The 14,767-nt window shown below is 37.1% G+C and overlaps 1 protein-coding gene across 2 annotated transcripts in view; it reads right to left on the bottom strand.

Annotated features, from left to right (window-relative positions):
- Positions 1-8,136, bottom strand: part of rorb (RAR-related orphan receptor B) — a 28,744-nt gene extending 20,608 nt beyond the window's left edge. For both annotated transcript variants that reach the window (XR_014531017.1, XM_083526401.1), the window contains exon 1: positions 7,447-8,136. Coding sequence is in view for 1 of the 2 variants with exons in the window: in XM_083526401.1 (XP_083382527.1) it covers positions 7,447-7,453 (7 nt within the window). In the remaining variant the exon portion in view is untranslated. The remainder of the gene's footprint in view (positions 1-7,446) is intronic.
- Positions 8,137-14,767: the final 6,631 nt, after the last annotated feature.

Below are 14,767 nucleotides of genomic sequence, written 5' to 3'. Positions count from 1 at the left end.
GGTGAGAGTAGTGAGCAGGTTGAGAAGAGCCTGGAGAGGTGGAGGTATGTGCTGGAGAGAAGGGGAATGAAAGTCAGTAGGAGTAAGACAGAGTACATGTGTATGAATGAGAGGGAGGGCAGTGGAGTGGTGCGGTTGCAGGGAGAAGAGGTGGAGAAGGTGAAGGAGTTCAGGTACCTGGGGTCAACAGTGCAAAGTAATGAAGAGTGTGTTAGAGAAGTGAAGACAGAGTGCAGGCAGGGTGGAGAAGAGTGATAGCAGGAGTGATTTGTGATAGAAGAGTATCTGTGAGAGTAAAAGGGAAAGTTTATAGGACTGTGGTGAGACCTGAGATGTTGTATGGTTTAGAGACAGTGGCATTGAATAAAAGACAGGAGGTGGAGCTGGAGGGAGCCGAGCTGGAGATGTTAAGTTTTTCGTTGGGAGTGACGACGATGGACAGAAATAAAAATGAGTTTATCAGAGGGACAGCACATGTAGGACGTTTTGGAGACAAGGTGAGGGAGGCGAGATTGAGATGGTTTGGACATGTGCACAGGAGGGACATGGGGTATATCGGAGAATGCTGAGGATGGGTCCACCAGGAAGAAGAAAAAGATGTAGGCCAAGGAGGAGGTTTATGGATGTGACATGCAGGTAGTTGGGTTAAAAGAGGCAGATTTAGAGGACAGGGGGGTGTGGAGACGGATGATCCGCTGTGGCGACCCTAATAGGAGAAGCCGAAAGAAGAAGACTGTTTCACGACTCTGCTCTGCTGAATTACAGCAGCATCATTTCATTTCCAGCTTGATTCACCTCTACATTGCATCCGTGACACGGGAAGCCCTCAGTGACATCATCAAGCTGACTGCATTCCACAGTGATACTCGGCAACATGCAAATAATATAAACGATGACGTCTAAATATAGTGTCAAAAAAGGCCACTGGGGATTTTCTCTTTTCTTTCTTTTCTCCTTTCTTTTTATTTCCTTCTTTCCCTTTTTATAATCTCATGTTTATTATTGCTCTCATTGATCCTTGTTTTTCTGTTCCCATATATATTTTTATTTATTTAATGTGTTTCTTCCGCAGTTGTCAAAATAGTCCATGTTTTTTCTTTTTTCTTTGTTTTTTTTTATTTGTTTATTTCTCCTTGCTTTCTATATTCTTGTTTGTTTCTCTTTCTTTCCTGTTTGTTGTTCTAATTTATATATTTTTTATTTCATTCCTTTGCTTGTTTCTTCCTTCCTTTTTACTGCCCTTCTCCCTGTTTCCCTTTCATCCTTCATTCTTTCCTTCTTTCTTACCTGAGTCCCTTCCTTTTTTGTCCCTTCATTCCCTTCCTTCCTTTCATGATTCTTCCTTCCTTTTTTCATCCTCCTTTTTGTTTGTTTTGCTTCTGCTTTGTTTGTTTTTGTCCTTCTTCCTCTTCTTTCTTATTTACTTCCTTTTCCCCTTATGTTTGTTTCTTCCTTCCTTCCTTGTTTCTTCCTCCCTCCCTCCTGTGTTTCTTCCTTCCTTGTTTGTCCATTTCCTTCCCAGTTTCTTTCTTTATTCCCTTCATTGTTTCTTTCTTTCTTCCCAGGTTCATTCCTTCATCCATTATTTGTTTCTTCCTTGCTTTAGGTTGGTTTTGTTTATTTTTGTCTTTGTTTCTCTTTATTCTTTCTTATTTTTTTTTTTTTACCTTTTTATTTGTTTCTTCCTCCCTCCCTACATTGTTCCTTCCTTCCTTCCTTCCTTCCTTCCTTCCTTCCTTCCTTCTTTCCTTCCCTTATTTGTTTCCTCCTTGCTTTTTCTTTCTTTCTTTCTTTCTTTCTTTCTTTCTTTCTTTCGTTCTTTCGTTCTTTCTTTTCTTATTTTGCCCTTTTTATTTATATCTCCTTTCCTATTTGTTTTTGCTTGTTTAGTTTCTCATTGCTCCATGTTCCTTTCCTACTTCCTCTCTGCTCGTTTGCTTCATTCTTTCTCCCCTCCTCCTTTGCATTTTTCCTCCTGTTTTTCCTTCCTGTATTTCTCATTTGTGTCTATTTTTTCTCCAATGCTTTATTTTTCTTTATTCTTTTCTTCCTTGTTGTCATACTAAAGCATTGGGTTGCTGTTAGTTGCTGAATATCATCAGCTGTGAGTGCACCTGAACAAGGACCCGTTTTGCTAAAATTGTGTGTGTGTGTGTGTGTGTGTGTGTGTGTGTGTGTGTGAGCGTGTGTGCTTTCTCTCCCAGGGCAGAATGTTAATAGCTCGCCTCGGGCCACAATTTGATTCTGGATAACAAGGTTTTTCCCCAAAGTGGCCCCATGAGCCTGACGCAAAACGATCACAGACATCTCTTCAACCGTGAGCTATCTCTCTCTCTCTCTCTCTCTCTCTCTCTCTCTCTGGTTCTCTTTCTGAGAAACACACACACACTGGCCATTCTTTAAGTTCTTATCTATCTTGGTTGTCCTCTGACAATTTTTGGCTCTCTTTCTCTTTCACACACATCCCTCGTTCCACCTAAGTAACACCCCTCGTTCTATCTAACACCCCTTATCTAGCCAGCGTTTCTCTAACATCTCTTTCTTCCTGCTCTCCCTAGGCTCTGCTTATCTATCCTTTTCTCTCCCATCGTTCACACCCTTCTTTGGAATCTATTTACGGATCTCGCTTTCACATGGACAAAAAAAAAAAGAGAAAAGGCAAAAAACCGCAAACGGACACACACCCTTGTGAACCATTTACGTGGTTCTGCAATGGTTTACAGCAGCATGCTCCAAGAGCTCTGGATACGATGCCGTGCATAAGAATTCACCCCTTTTTTTAGTGTTAGAACCTGGAACTTGCACTCACATCTCTTCTTAATTGGCACAGTGCTGATGGTGAAGCATTGAGGTGGTAGAATCACAATCAATAGTACCCTTATCCTTCCTTCTGGGTGCCCAATTCCCTGCATGGTCAATGTCCTTTAGGCAGTTGTAAACATGTCAAGCTTTATTTCACAAAACTCGAGTTGCATTTTCTTGTTATGGCCATACAATCCCTTTCTCTCTCTCTCTTTTTCTCCTTTCTCGACTCGTTCTCAGCTACTCCTGTGGCACGGCAGAAACTTTAGACCGCCACGGAAACCGTAGAGCGCTCCAAGGTTAACACACAGCACAGGTATGCATTCTTCTGTATTCTTTCTATAGCCCTGGAACAGCTCCCACAGGTGAAACCCATCCTCCCAGAGCATCATGGGTAAACAATCATGCGTGTATGGCACTGCGCTAGCTGAAGAAGACGCTTCAGAGCCTAAAGCTGCCGTCATGCCTGCTCTCTAGACCAGATCACTTAAAGATCTTATATAGTATCTCTTGCTATAAAGGTGAGATAAAGAAGCTCATTACTTTGTTGAGCCATTTTAAGCAGATAAGGAATCAGATAGTGGTGAGCAAAAGTTTGTATTCCTGTGCTTTCTAGCTATATGCTGTTATGAATCTTACAAAATCTAGTGGAACATCTTCCCAGAAGAGTGGAGGTTATTAGAACAGCAAATGGGGATCAAATGTGGAATGGGATGTTTAAAAGGCACATAAAAATCTTATTGTCAGGTGTCCACAAACTTTCAGTATTTGAGGCAACGTTTGCATGGCAACTCTTGTTTTTAAATTACGCACACAAATTTAAGTTTCAAAGTCATATTTTCTATTGAACCCGTGATACACATTCAGCCTGCACACACTCGTCCATCCAATGCCCTTTTCAGAATTCTATAAATCTGTGCAATATATGTTTACTGATTTAATTTTTAAATATAAAAAGAAACAGTACCAAAAAAATTAAAAAAATCTCTGGGGCAGGAACAACTCCGGTACCTCACAAACCAATTCCAACAAACTTTCTACACTGTATAAAAAACTGAGTCTCATACAGATTTTACATGTCAATAGAAGATGGTTTAATTTCTGACAGGATTTATGATTCATCCTTTCCAAAAAAAATCATTCCTGGGACTGAAAAATTCAGTGCTCGACCTGACTGACAGCACTCGATTTAGTTTTGATCTTATTCTACTGATCCACAGTTTCAAGCTGTATGTCCATAAATAGTCAGATATTTAAATAGACTCGTGTGTGTGTGTGTGTGTGTGTGTGTGTGTGTGTGTGTGTGTGTGTGTGTGTGCGAGATGATGTGAATGTTAGTGGTTGTGATGTCCAGCGCTGCACACATTCGCTGTATCAAAAGACTGTCTGTCTGTCTGTCTGTCTGTCTGTCTGTCTGTCTGTCTGTCTGTCTGTCTGTCTGTCTGTCTGTCTGTCTCTGTCATGTCCCTTTTCTTCGCACATTCTAATATTACACACTAATCCCAAAGTGCTGTTCTGAGATTAAAATCTTAGTTCTGACACAAATATTCAGCACCAGGAGTTTCTTCATTGTCCAAATATAATAATAGAACTCTTAGTCCATAAACCTAACTTCTTCTAATCGCATAGGCTTTATTTGTGTGTGACATGGTCTGAATTCATTGTATTGCTGGCAGAGTTGAGTTTAGTTTGCGGAAACTTTAAAGAAAAAGACACCCGTGCTCATTTTTTCCCACCTGTAATTATTTCCAAATATCTCTGTATCTCTTTCTCTCCCTGCCCAAACTCTTTCCTGCTCACTTTCTGTGTGTGTGTGTGTTTGTATATAAGCATTACATCCTGGTGAAATGGAAGAAAGGCTTTTGGAAGGCAATCGGTTCTCGAGTTACTAGATCGGATGTTGTACCGGTGTACTTTTAATCAATCTGGCAACCAGAGAAAGCTTTTGATTCCTGTAGAACACAACATGCAAATCTCCTACAACACTCTCATAAGGCTGCAGCGTGACTGACGGGCAAAAACAGAGCAAGAAGACTACATCTACTGGTCCATCCCGCAGCATGAGGGATTAGATCTTAAGCATTAAGATAGTAAAATAGAGTAAATAATCATAAATCCAAATTTAAACGTTACTGACTTCCCAAATAACAACAACAACTACTACAACGGCCAAACCATCACTTAATGAGTATAAGACAGCCAGCAAAAAACTTCACTGACTGTCATTAGTGGCTCAGAAGCTGCACTTGAACTGTTCCGTCTAGACTTTAAAGACTTATGGGGACATATTCTCTTATTTCAATTATCAATTAAATAGAAAATGTATTTAACCAATTCAATTAATCCTTTGCATTGGTGGGAATTATGACATAAAAAATTAATAAAATTGGTAGTAAAAAATGCAATCAATGCAAAAGTGTATATAGAGTGTATAGATATACTCAATTTTACCTACAGTGCCTAATAATTGCCTTTCCAAACTTTTCTCTCCATACATCAGAAAATATTGATTAAGTCTATTTTTTATTATTTTTTTAATCGCTTGCAAATTTCCAATAACCTAATTGCACTATAGGAAAAGTTGACATAGGAAGTAGGGAGACATAGAAGGCAAATAAAAGTTTTATCTATCTCGGTTTTAGTAATGCCCAAGTTACAAGCAATATTATAAAACAATAAAAATAATACAGGATTTATCAAAGTTTAGCTTTTCACTGACCTTCAAAGTTAGCCTATATATAATTTTATTTAAGATTATAAACTATTAAAGCAAATCAAAATGCAAATGTGATTATTAGATTAGTGTCATAGTGCTTTAGGGTCCTAAATTGTATGTCCCCCCCTGTCACAGTGCCATATCTCAGCTGTACATCTTTTGTATCTTTAGTGTGTACACTTTACCTGGAAAGATGCATGTAGTGTACATGTAGTTCTCTCAAGTTACAAGAGTGGCTTTAAATCATTTATGGTACACCGCATTCTCTTTAATAGATAACACACCCCAAATATCACTTCAGGGAGCAGGAAAAGGTACGGTTTCTAAGGGTTTATCTGTAGATCACTGAATGGATCATCACAATAACGCTGTATATAATGGTGTATATATATATATATATATATATATATATATATATATATATATATATATATATATATATATATATATATATATAAATATATATATATATATATATACACACACAAAGCTTGAGTGTATTAGCATATAATCTGTAACCTGGAACAATAAAATGTAGGATGATTTTGTTTAGAAATTTCATGTATGTGTATCTGGACAAAACTAGGGCACTAATAAAGTTACTTCCAATAAAGTTTTGAAGTAAGAATATTGGTCTGGAAATGTTTTAGTATTTCTTTACAAATGCTAATTACATTCTAGAGTTTTTAACAGCATTCGTCTGAACCAAATCACTACTGTATTGATGATGCTGATGATGCAGTGGGCTTCCGCGTACCTATCCTATATAATATATAACATGTGTATATTATAATATATTAGAATTATATAATAATATTTATATATTGAATTTTTTTGTTTAAGATTTTTGTTTTAAAAAACTGCGAGGGAAAAATTAGGATAGAATAATTGATTGTAGGGCAATGAAAAGGTGATGAAAGTAGACCCGACGCAGGGGCGGAAGAAGAACCGGAAGCTGCACTGAGGAAATTTCGGACGCAAAGCGGCGCCTTGTGGACGACATCGACCCGGTCCCCGTCCCCCCCCCCCCCCCCCCCCCACACACACTCATTTAAAATTAGAATTTAGAATTTAGCTGAATTTTATTGATGGTGAGTACAAATTATATGTTGAATTGAACAACACGACGTCTTTTCTAATTTTTTCGGGGTTTTTTTTATGAAAAATGGGACTTTCATGTGTATTTTCTCTCAGCGCGCGCTCTCAGTCACCGGTCGCTTCAGTCGGCTAACAACGCGCTCAGGCTTATAATCAGTTAAAAGGCTCAAAAATTAAGTCTTACTAATACAATTAAGTAAAAACAATCAAAGATAATATAGTTTCTAGAAATGTCAAGTAAGAAAAATAGAAATTGGGAAGTTTATTTAAAAATGAGTGATTGAGACGGCTAGCATCCGGTGTCTGAGGTGATTTATTACTCAGCAATATTCCTATTATAATTATAAACATTCAGTCACAAATTAAACTAAAACATATATAACCTATAATATGTATGTTTACAATTAATAAAATAATAATAATGGCACTGATATTAACCTAAAAGTTTTGGACCTGTTTATTTACAGAGATCAAGAGCCAGGCTTTAATATAAACCTTTATACTCACATTAAAAAAATCGACTTTATATATTGTATAGAAAATGTTCAAAAAATCACTTATTGTTGTATAAAAAGTGTGCGGTACACCTGCTCTAACAAAGTGTTAATTATAGACTTATTAGAAGTATATAACTAATTTATTACCGAGTGTGAAACATTCAGACTGCTCGTTAACATGTTTTCCAAAACCACAGCGTTTTTTCAAGACAAACAACCAAACACGGTGCATTTCGAGCTGTTTTTAGAATGAATTATACGTGTGTGCGCGCATCCACGCACGCGAACGAGCGCGCGCGCACACACATGTACACACATAGTCCCGTTTCTTACCTCGCATAGTGGTGGCGACTCGCTCCAGGACGCGGCAGGCATAAAGAAACTCTCTCTCTCACACACACACACACACACACACACTCACTCACACACACACTCACTCACACACACACACACACAAACTTTCACTCACACACACATTTAGACGTGGCTAATAAAACAAGTAAGACGGAAAAAAAAGACGGAGCGGCAAAGCTAAGATCCCCGGATGGAAAGTTTTCGCCGGTGTCAGTGGTCAGAGGAGAGAACCATTTCCCCAACACACACACACTCGCGCACACACACACACACACACACACACACACGCTTTCAGCTCCGGTCACAGCGAGCATGCGGCGTTTCACATGACACCTGCGGCCGTGGAGGTTTTTTTTCACCGCGCCGGGCGCGAGGCAGCGCGCGAACGCACCGTCGGATTGGAGCGACGCTGCCGGGCCACGCCCCCTCTCCTACGATGCCCACTAAGTCACGCCCCCAATGTTTTTTTTTTTTTTTTTTTTTTTTGTCCACTTTTGTGGTGAATTATTAGAATTTGTATATTTTTTTTGTAGTTTGTTTACGCTTTTTGTGATTTGACAAATATCAGTAGATAAGGAACGGAGAGAAAACAGCGAGGGGCGAAGAGAAGATTCAGGCCGAAGAACACAACAGAAAGTTTTCACAAAGTTTGGGATCATTTCAAACTACAACATAAAGAAAACACCATGCAGTGTGTGTGTGTGTGTACCTTTTTTTTTTTTTAAGTAATTTGAAATAGATTTTTATATTTATTTATAATTTTTTATGATGTTTTATTTTTTTTTTATAGTTGTATTAGCAATTTAATGTAATATGGCAATGAAATGCACTAAATGGGTTTATTTATCTTATTTATTTAATTAATTTATTTATTATCCATTAGAAAACATATTTGATTGATCATATTTGTATAATATTGTATCCACATTAATTTGGAAAAGTAAAAATTCTTAATGTAAACACCTCTGGGCAAAGAATGTATTTTACTGTACATTCCTCTGTACGGCCGTTTAAAGTAGTTTACCGACATATTTATTACATGGTAACATCACTGTTTATTTCGATGGTACATATATAATTATTTAAAGGCCCAATTGATGAAGGGTGACTGTGATAATGTTTTCAAACTTTTCATTCATGTTTTAACCACATATGGTATTAATATGTTTAAATGGAATTGTATATTGTAAAAAATATATATACAAAATGCTGAGACAGCAAGAACACAAAAAGAAGATACCAGGAAAAGGATTTATTGCAAATGCTGTGCTGATTGACTTGATAGAGAGTCTCACAACCCACAAGAAGATTCATCTCACCTGTTTTTTTTTTTTTTTTTAAGAATGTCTACAATTCTCACTTTTCATTTTGTGAAGATTGCAGCTACAAATGAAAACATTGAACTGATTTACTACATAACCACCTCCTAACCACAATTGTTATGTTTTGTCTTATTATGAAGAACTTGAGATCCTTAATATGAAGAAGATTCCAAGATGTTGGACTTTGGCTCAGAAGGTTGTAAAGTCACGTCCCAGAACCACAAAGTAGAAACTGCTGGGTTCTGGAGCAAGGCCCTTTACCTTTCAACTGCTTGTATGAATAAGATCATTGTAAGTTGCTCTGGATAACTTAAAATAGCTATTCCAGCTTTATATGTGATTTTTGTTGCCGAAAACAAGATACTTGGACCTTGACAGTATTACCAAAACTTGTGCTCTCACTCGTTTTCATCACACTGTTTGCATCTTTGTGCAGCCTGCCTAACGTTTTCCCCATGATCATGTAGTGCCTCGTTCAACCTGGATAATTTCTTGCTGGGACACGAATCACAGTTTACTTGTAGAGCCGTGAGATAGAGCACATGGAGACGTCAATGTGAGTGAAGTAAATCTGCATACGCATGGAGGCATACTTCAACACAAATTATAATACACCTTTTTATTTTCTTTTTAACTAAGAATGAGTGGTACTTCAAACTTTAGTCCCCAGAGGGGCTTTTCAGCTCTTGTTAACCATCATCTCTACTTTTGCATGTTAAACTCTCAGATTATTGCTCATTCATTTTGTAAGCTTGTCATTCATTACTTACAATGAAGTATTCAGCAAGTTTAATTAAACAAATAGAAAAACAAAGTATGTACGTAGAAGAGTAAAAGATAAGAAGAGCAAGAGTCTCGGCACACTAACAGTTCCTGGAAAATTCACTTCCTGTTTAGATACAATCGTTTAGATAGACTATAACGTTTTCAGTGAAATCATTTTACAGCGCTTGATGTTCAATTATCATATGATAAGGACTTGCAATCAGCTATGTCTCATTAAAGAGTAAAGGATGCGAGCGAGTGGCCCTTCTCCTGTGTGTGTGTGTGTGTGTGTGTGTGTATGTGTGTGTGTGTGCATGCTCTTACCGTGGTAGACAGATCGCCGCAAGCTCATCTCCACTGACCTAATTTTCTGTCTTTTCCCGCTCTCTTTTTTTTTCCATCCGTCCCCCCCGCTCATAATTGTGATGTAATGACCAAAGCAAGCAGGCAGGACAATAAGCCAGAGCAGACAAATGGACGTGCGCTGGACAGGGCAGACAGTCTCACGCTGGAGATAAAAGAGCTTTTTGTATTCCTATTGAAAAGGGCATAAAAAATATAAATCTGTGTCAGCTCACCTGCGAAGTCAAACAGTTGTGTTTTGGATGGCTGTGTAAATGAGTTTTTCCAGCTTTGTGTGTGCATTTAAATCGCCTGGGGACAAATGACAAAAATGGGCAAAAGCAAGGCTGGCTATACATGCAGGTCAGGATCCGCATGAAATTATGTTTGTCCAGGGTTCGGTACGCAAAGCAGAATTACAGCATTACAGAGAGAGAGATAAATGATTCATTTCTCCACACCATATGGTGTCTAAAAACCCTGGAGCAGAAAGAAGTCTGTAGTGGCTAAAGGCTTTACCATACTGACTAAAACCAAAGCTTCTTCTCTTCTCTTCTCTTCTCTTCTCTTCTCTTCTCTTCTCTTCTCTTCTCTTCTCTTCTCTTCTCTTCTTTTTGTATGTCTCAATCTACTCAATGATCTCTTTGGAGAGTTCTGTATGTTTCGATTGTTTTTTTACTGTTTATCATTTTCCCTGTCAATCATTTTTATATATTTTTTCACTGTTCTCTTGACACAATTCTGTCCTTTTTAAATTTTAATTATTTTTTTTTGTTGTTGTTGTTGTTGTTTGTTTTTATCTCAGTCAAATCTTTTTTCCTTCTGCCCTTAATGCTAACAAATGATTTCTTATTTCTTTAACCCCACGTAACTATGCATCCTAAACAGCCTGTGTTCAAGAGATCGTACTGCTATGCAATAAAATTGCAGCAGAAATATTTCACCTAGCCCTCTTTTTAAGGTTAACCCTCGCTCATGTAACTCCTTTGCCCTTGAGTCGACCACCAGGAAGTTAACTTCAATATAATTAGAGAAGTTTCTATCGAAAATATAAATGAGGGCACGTTTCCTCAGAGGAATCAGCCCTTAAATCTCTAATGACACAACCCTTTTTTTATTTTACACTGGAAACAAGCAGGTGTATTTGCAAGCACAAGGGTTTTTCTGTTTTAATGTGAGTTTTGATGAAACATATATGATTTTTATTTATTTTTTTCTCTCAAGCACCTTTTTTTGATTATCAACCCGTGATGAATAATTGAGCTATCCGGTGACAGTTTAAAGACCCATAATGTTATAAAACCTGCATGATAAATCAACTTATCTCGGGCAACATCATACTAAGAATTAATGAGTCGAAATGGATTGCCGTAGTATCTGACAGAAAGAGCGAACAAGAGAGAGAAATCCACTTGAGAAATATAGAGAGAGATACCGACCACAAGTGACAGAGGCAATTTTCGGCGGAAAAATTACTCCATCATAATTTCAATCCCGAAAAGGATTGGAAAGAAAGCCCTGAAGGACCCCGCGATGTCACCTTGAAAAATGGTGGAAGAAAAGAGCACCAAATTACTTACACACACACACACACACACACACACACAGCAATTAAAGAGTGTTATGCCGTGCCTCGTGGAACTTTTCAATAACGGCCCTTGCTTTATATCTTTATGCAAAATGCTCAAAGTGCAAAATAATCCAGTAAATAAGATCCAATTGACATGAGAATGAATTACCAGATGGCCCCAAACTACCGAAATGAAATCAAATGTCGGTTGATTTTTGTCATAAAACCATACAGCATCGGCATTATAGCATCAAGCTACAATTTTTCTGTTTCGTCCAGATTAACACAACACGAGAATACAGCAGGTTTAAAACACATTTAGAACCCTTCACAATTTCTTGTCATTGATAGTGTTTAAAATGGATTCAATTGTCTAAATGCCTTTTCTTTTATTGAAAGACTTGTATAAATAAGTACCTTTTAACCAGTACTTTGTTAACCCTTCTGGCCACAATTGCAATTAAGTCTTCTTGTGTACATCTCTACAGGCATTTTCTTATACCCAAGAGCATCCAGACACTCCAAATCAAGGGATGCTTTAGCTGTATATTTCAGGTTTTTCCAAAGCATGAGGCAGCTATAACCATAGATGGCAGTAACCAGTTAAATAGCAATATGTTGTTTTTTTACCAGCTGTAGACTAACAAGTTAAATGTTTGTCTCATTAGTCCAGAAAAAGTTTTCCCATTGCATGCTTGCAATAAGCCTTTTACTAGATACTGGTTTGCCATTCTGCCATAAAGACCTGAATGATTTGCCCTTTTTACTTACTGTTGAGAACCTCTGAAGCTCTTATTGGTTCTTTCCTAATGCCATGAGCTTTTGATCACAGTTATTGTGATTGGCACGATGGGCAGCTCTAGGAAGTGTCCCAGTGGTTCCAAATATTTTTCACATAATTTCTGGAGTTTACTGTGTTCCTGTAAACATTCAAAGCTTTAGAAATGGCTTTATTAGCTATAATTAGATTGAGAAGGTCTAGTGAGAGTTTCTTCATGTTTCTTTTGTTTTTATTTATTTATTTTTGGTCTGACTTGCACTGTGTTGGACCTTACACACAAGTGTTGGCTTTACTAAATCATGTCCAGTCAAGTAAATTTGCCATAGGTAGAATCCAGAGAAAGGTTTAAGAGAGATTCTCAAGTCAAGAGACCCTTTTTGTGAAGTCAGTTAGCACAAAAACACAACAGGTGTTTTTAGTGTTACTATGGCAAAATATGCTGCTTGTCATATCAACGAGAAACCAAAATTGTGACACAAAATCCACTGTCCTGAAGGTTTTTGAAAAGCAGGAAGCTCACTGTTACAAACAATGAGATGGGAGACTTCCTCCATAAGTATTAAACATGGAAAGTTGATACCAAATCAATGATTATGGTATAAGTTAAATAACATATTTTTAAATCAGTTTATCGCGGGTTTAAATACGCAACTGTACACAAACCAAGTCCCTGTGAATTAACAGTAGGAATGATTACGTATTAGAACTAACATACCAATCTAAACCAACATCAACATCTGACCAGTAAAAAAAATAAAGTAGCAGACCTTCAATCAAAAATCCAAAGGAGAAGAAGAAAATGTAAAATTGCACTCTTCGCATTGGGAACCACTCTAGCAGGACAAATGCTTTATACTAGCATTCCTAATTCTATGAAATGTTAGCTAGCATCAATGATATAACTATCAATTACAGACTGCTAATAGCTAGCTGTCCTAGTACAGACTGTGCTGATAAATACAATATTATTGCTACAATGGTGACTCTTTTTGTACCATGTTTATTTAAACAATACAACCAAACAAAATGACTTAAACATCCAATTTTCATTATACCCTACGATATCATGCTTACAAGGAAGCCAGAGGGGTTCTCACTTTACAGGAAAGCCAGGGGTTCTCATATCCAGTCCTGAACCCACTTGATGGCAGTTTAAAGAATTCAGCAGTGCCGTGGTTTAACTTGAAATTATATAACACCATTTTCTGGATTTCCAGATTATGTCACACTGCCCTTTTTTTTTTTACATTTGGAACATTTTATATCATCAACACACCTCACACATTCGGTCTGCTAATTATCAAGTGCATTAAGTTGCCTCAGGTGTGCTGGGAATAGGGAATAGGAAAAACCTGAATCTGCCATAAGGTGGGTTCAGGACTGGAGTTAAAAACCCCGAAAATAGGAATCCCTCTGGCTTTCTGGAAAGCATGATGTGGTAGGGTATCATGAGATTGTTAGTATTTCCAAAAATTTATTGTTTTGTTTAAATCATTGTGGTAAACACAGAGCAAACATTGTAACAACAACATTGTATATTGTATTAACATAGTTTGTATTGGGACAGCCAGATATGAACATTCTGTAATTGCTAGTTATATCATTCATGCTAATAGTTAATAGATTTAACAAATAAAGCCTGACTCGGTTCTCAGGTGAATGTGCCATTAATATATGTATATTTATGTATATATTTCTTTGGACGTTTGATTGTCTTCTACCTTTTCTTTCACTCGGGTGCCAATTTGACACCTTACGAAGGCGTATTTATTTATATTTGATTAACTCCACTGCCATTATTATATCATATGTACTTCATCTGCAATTTTTAGTCTGATTTTGTCCCACATGTATAAACTTTACTCCTAATTAACAAATCAAGGCTCATATTATTATCTCATTATAATTCATAGCTTCTAAACTACTTATTCACATTCACTTGACTGTGAATTGTATTGAAAATGTTGAAAAGTATAAAAAAAAAAAACAAAAAAAAAACTCTGCATATTGTACCTTTAAAACCGTGATTGCTTTTAGGAATCCCATGTGTGGAATCATTTCAGCAATCATCAAGGGGTAATTTCTGCTTGTTCTCCCAATACAGCAGAGCCGAAGGGATAACATGATTATTAATATTACGGGGAAAATTAATAAAGTTAGACTCCATCTCATCTGTATCAAAACAGAGTAATAAGCATGCTTCTCCTCAAAGCTGTTTAATAAGGGCAAATCGCTACGAAATTGAACTGCCTCCTCTTCATCAAATTATTACTACAGACAGCCAATCAGTTGATTATAATTGGATTTCTACATAATCCATGTTTTTTTTTTTTTTTTTTGCATATCAGTTTTTTTTTTCTTTCTTCCCTTTTTTAACGAGGCCATTAAGATATTAGTGTTGCTTTTACTGTGGGGAGGATTTTTTTTTTTTAACAAGCATATTAAAATATGCTCGTGTGGCCTGAGGCAAGTTCTCAAAATAAACGTACCAATGATTTAGTTTCCAAAGCGTAATAAATG

Source organism: Silurus aristotelis, assembly GCF_946808225.1.
Source record: "Silurus aristotelis genome assembly, chromosome: 23".
NCBI lineage: Eukaryota > Metazoa > Chordata > Actinopteri > Siluriformes > Siluridae > Silurus > Silurus aristotelis.
The sequence above is the reverse complement of the archived record's forward strand: the minus strand, read 5'-3'. Positions and strand labels throughout refer to the sequence as shown.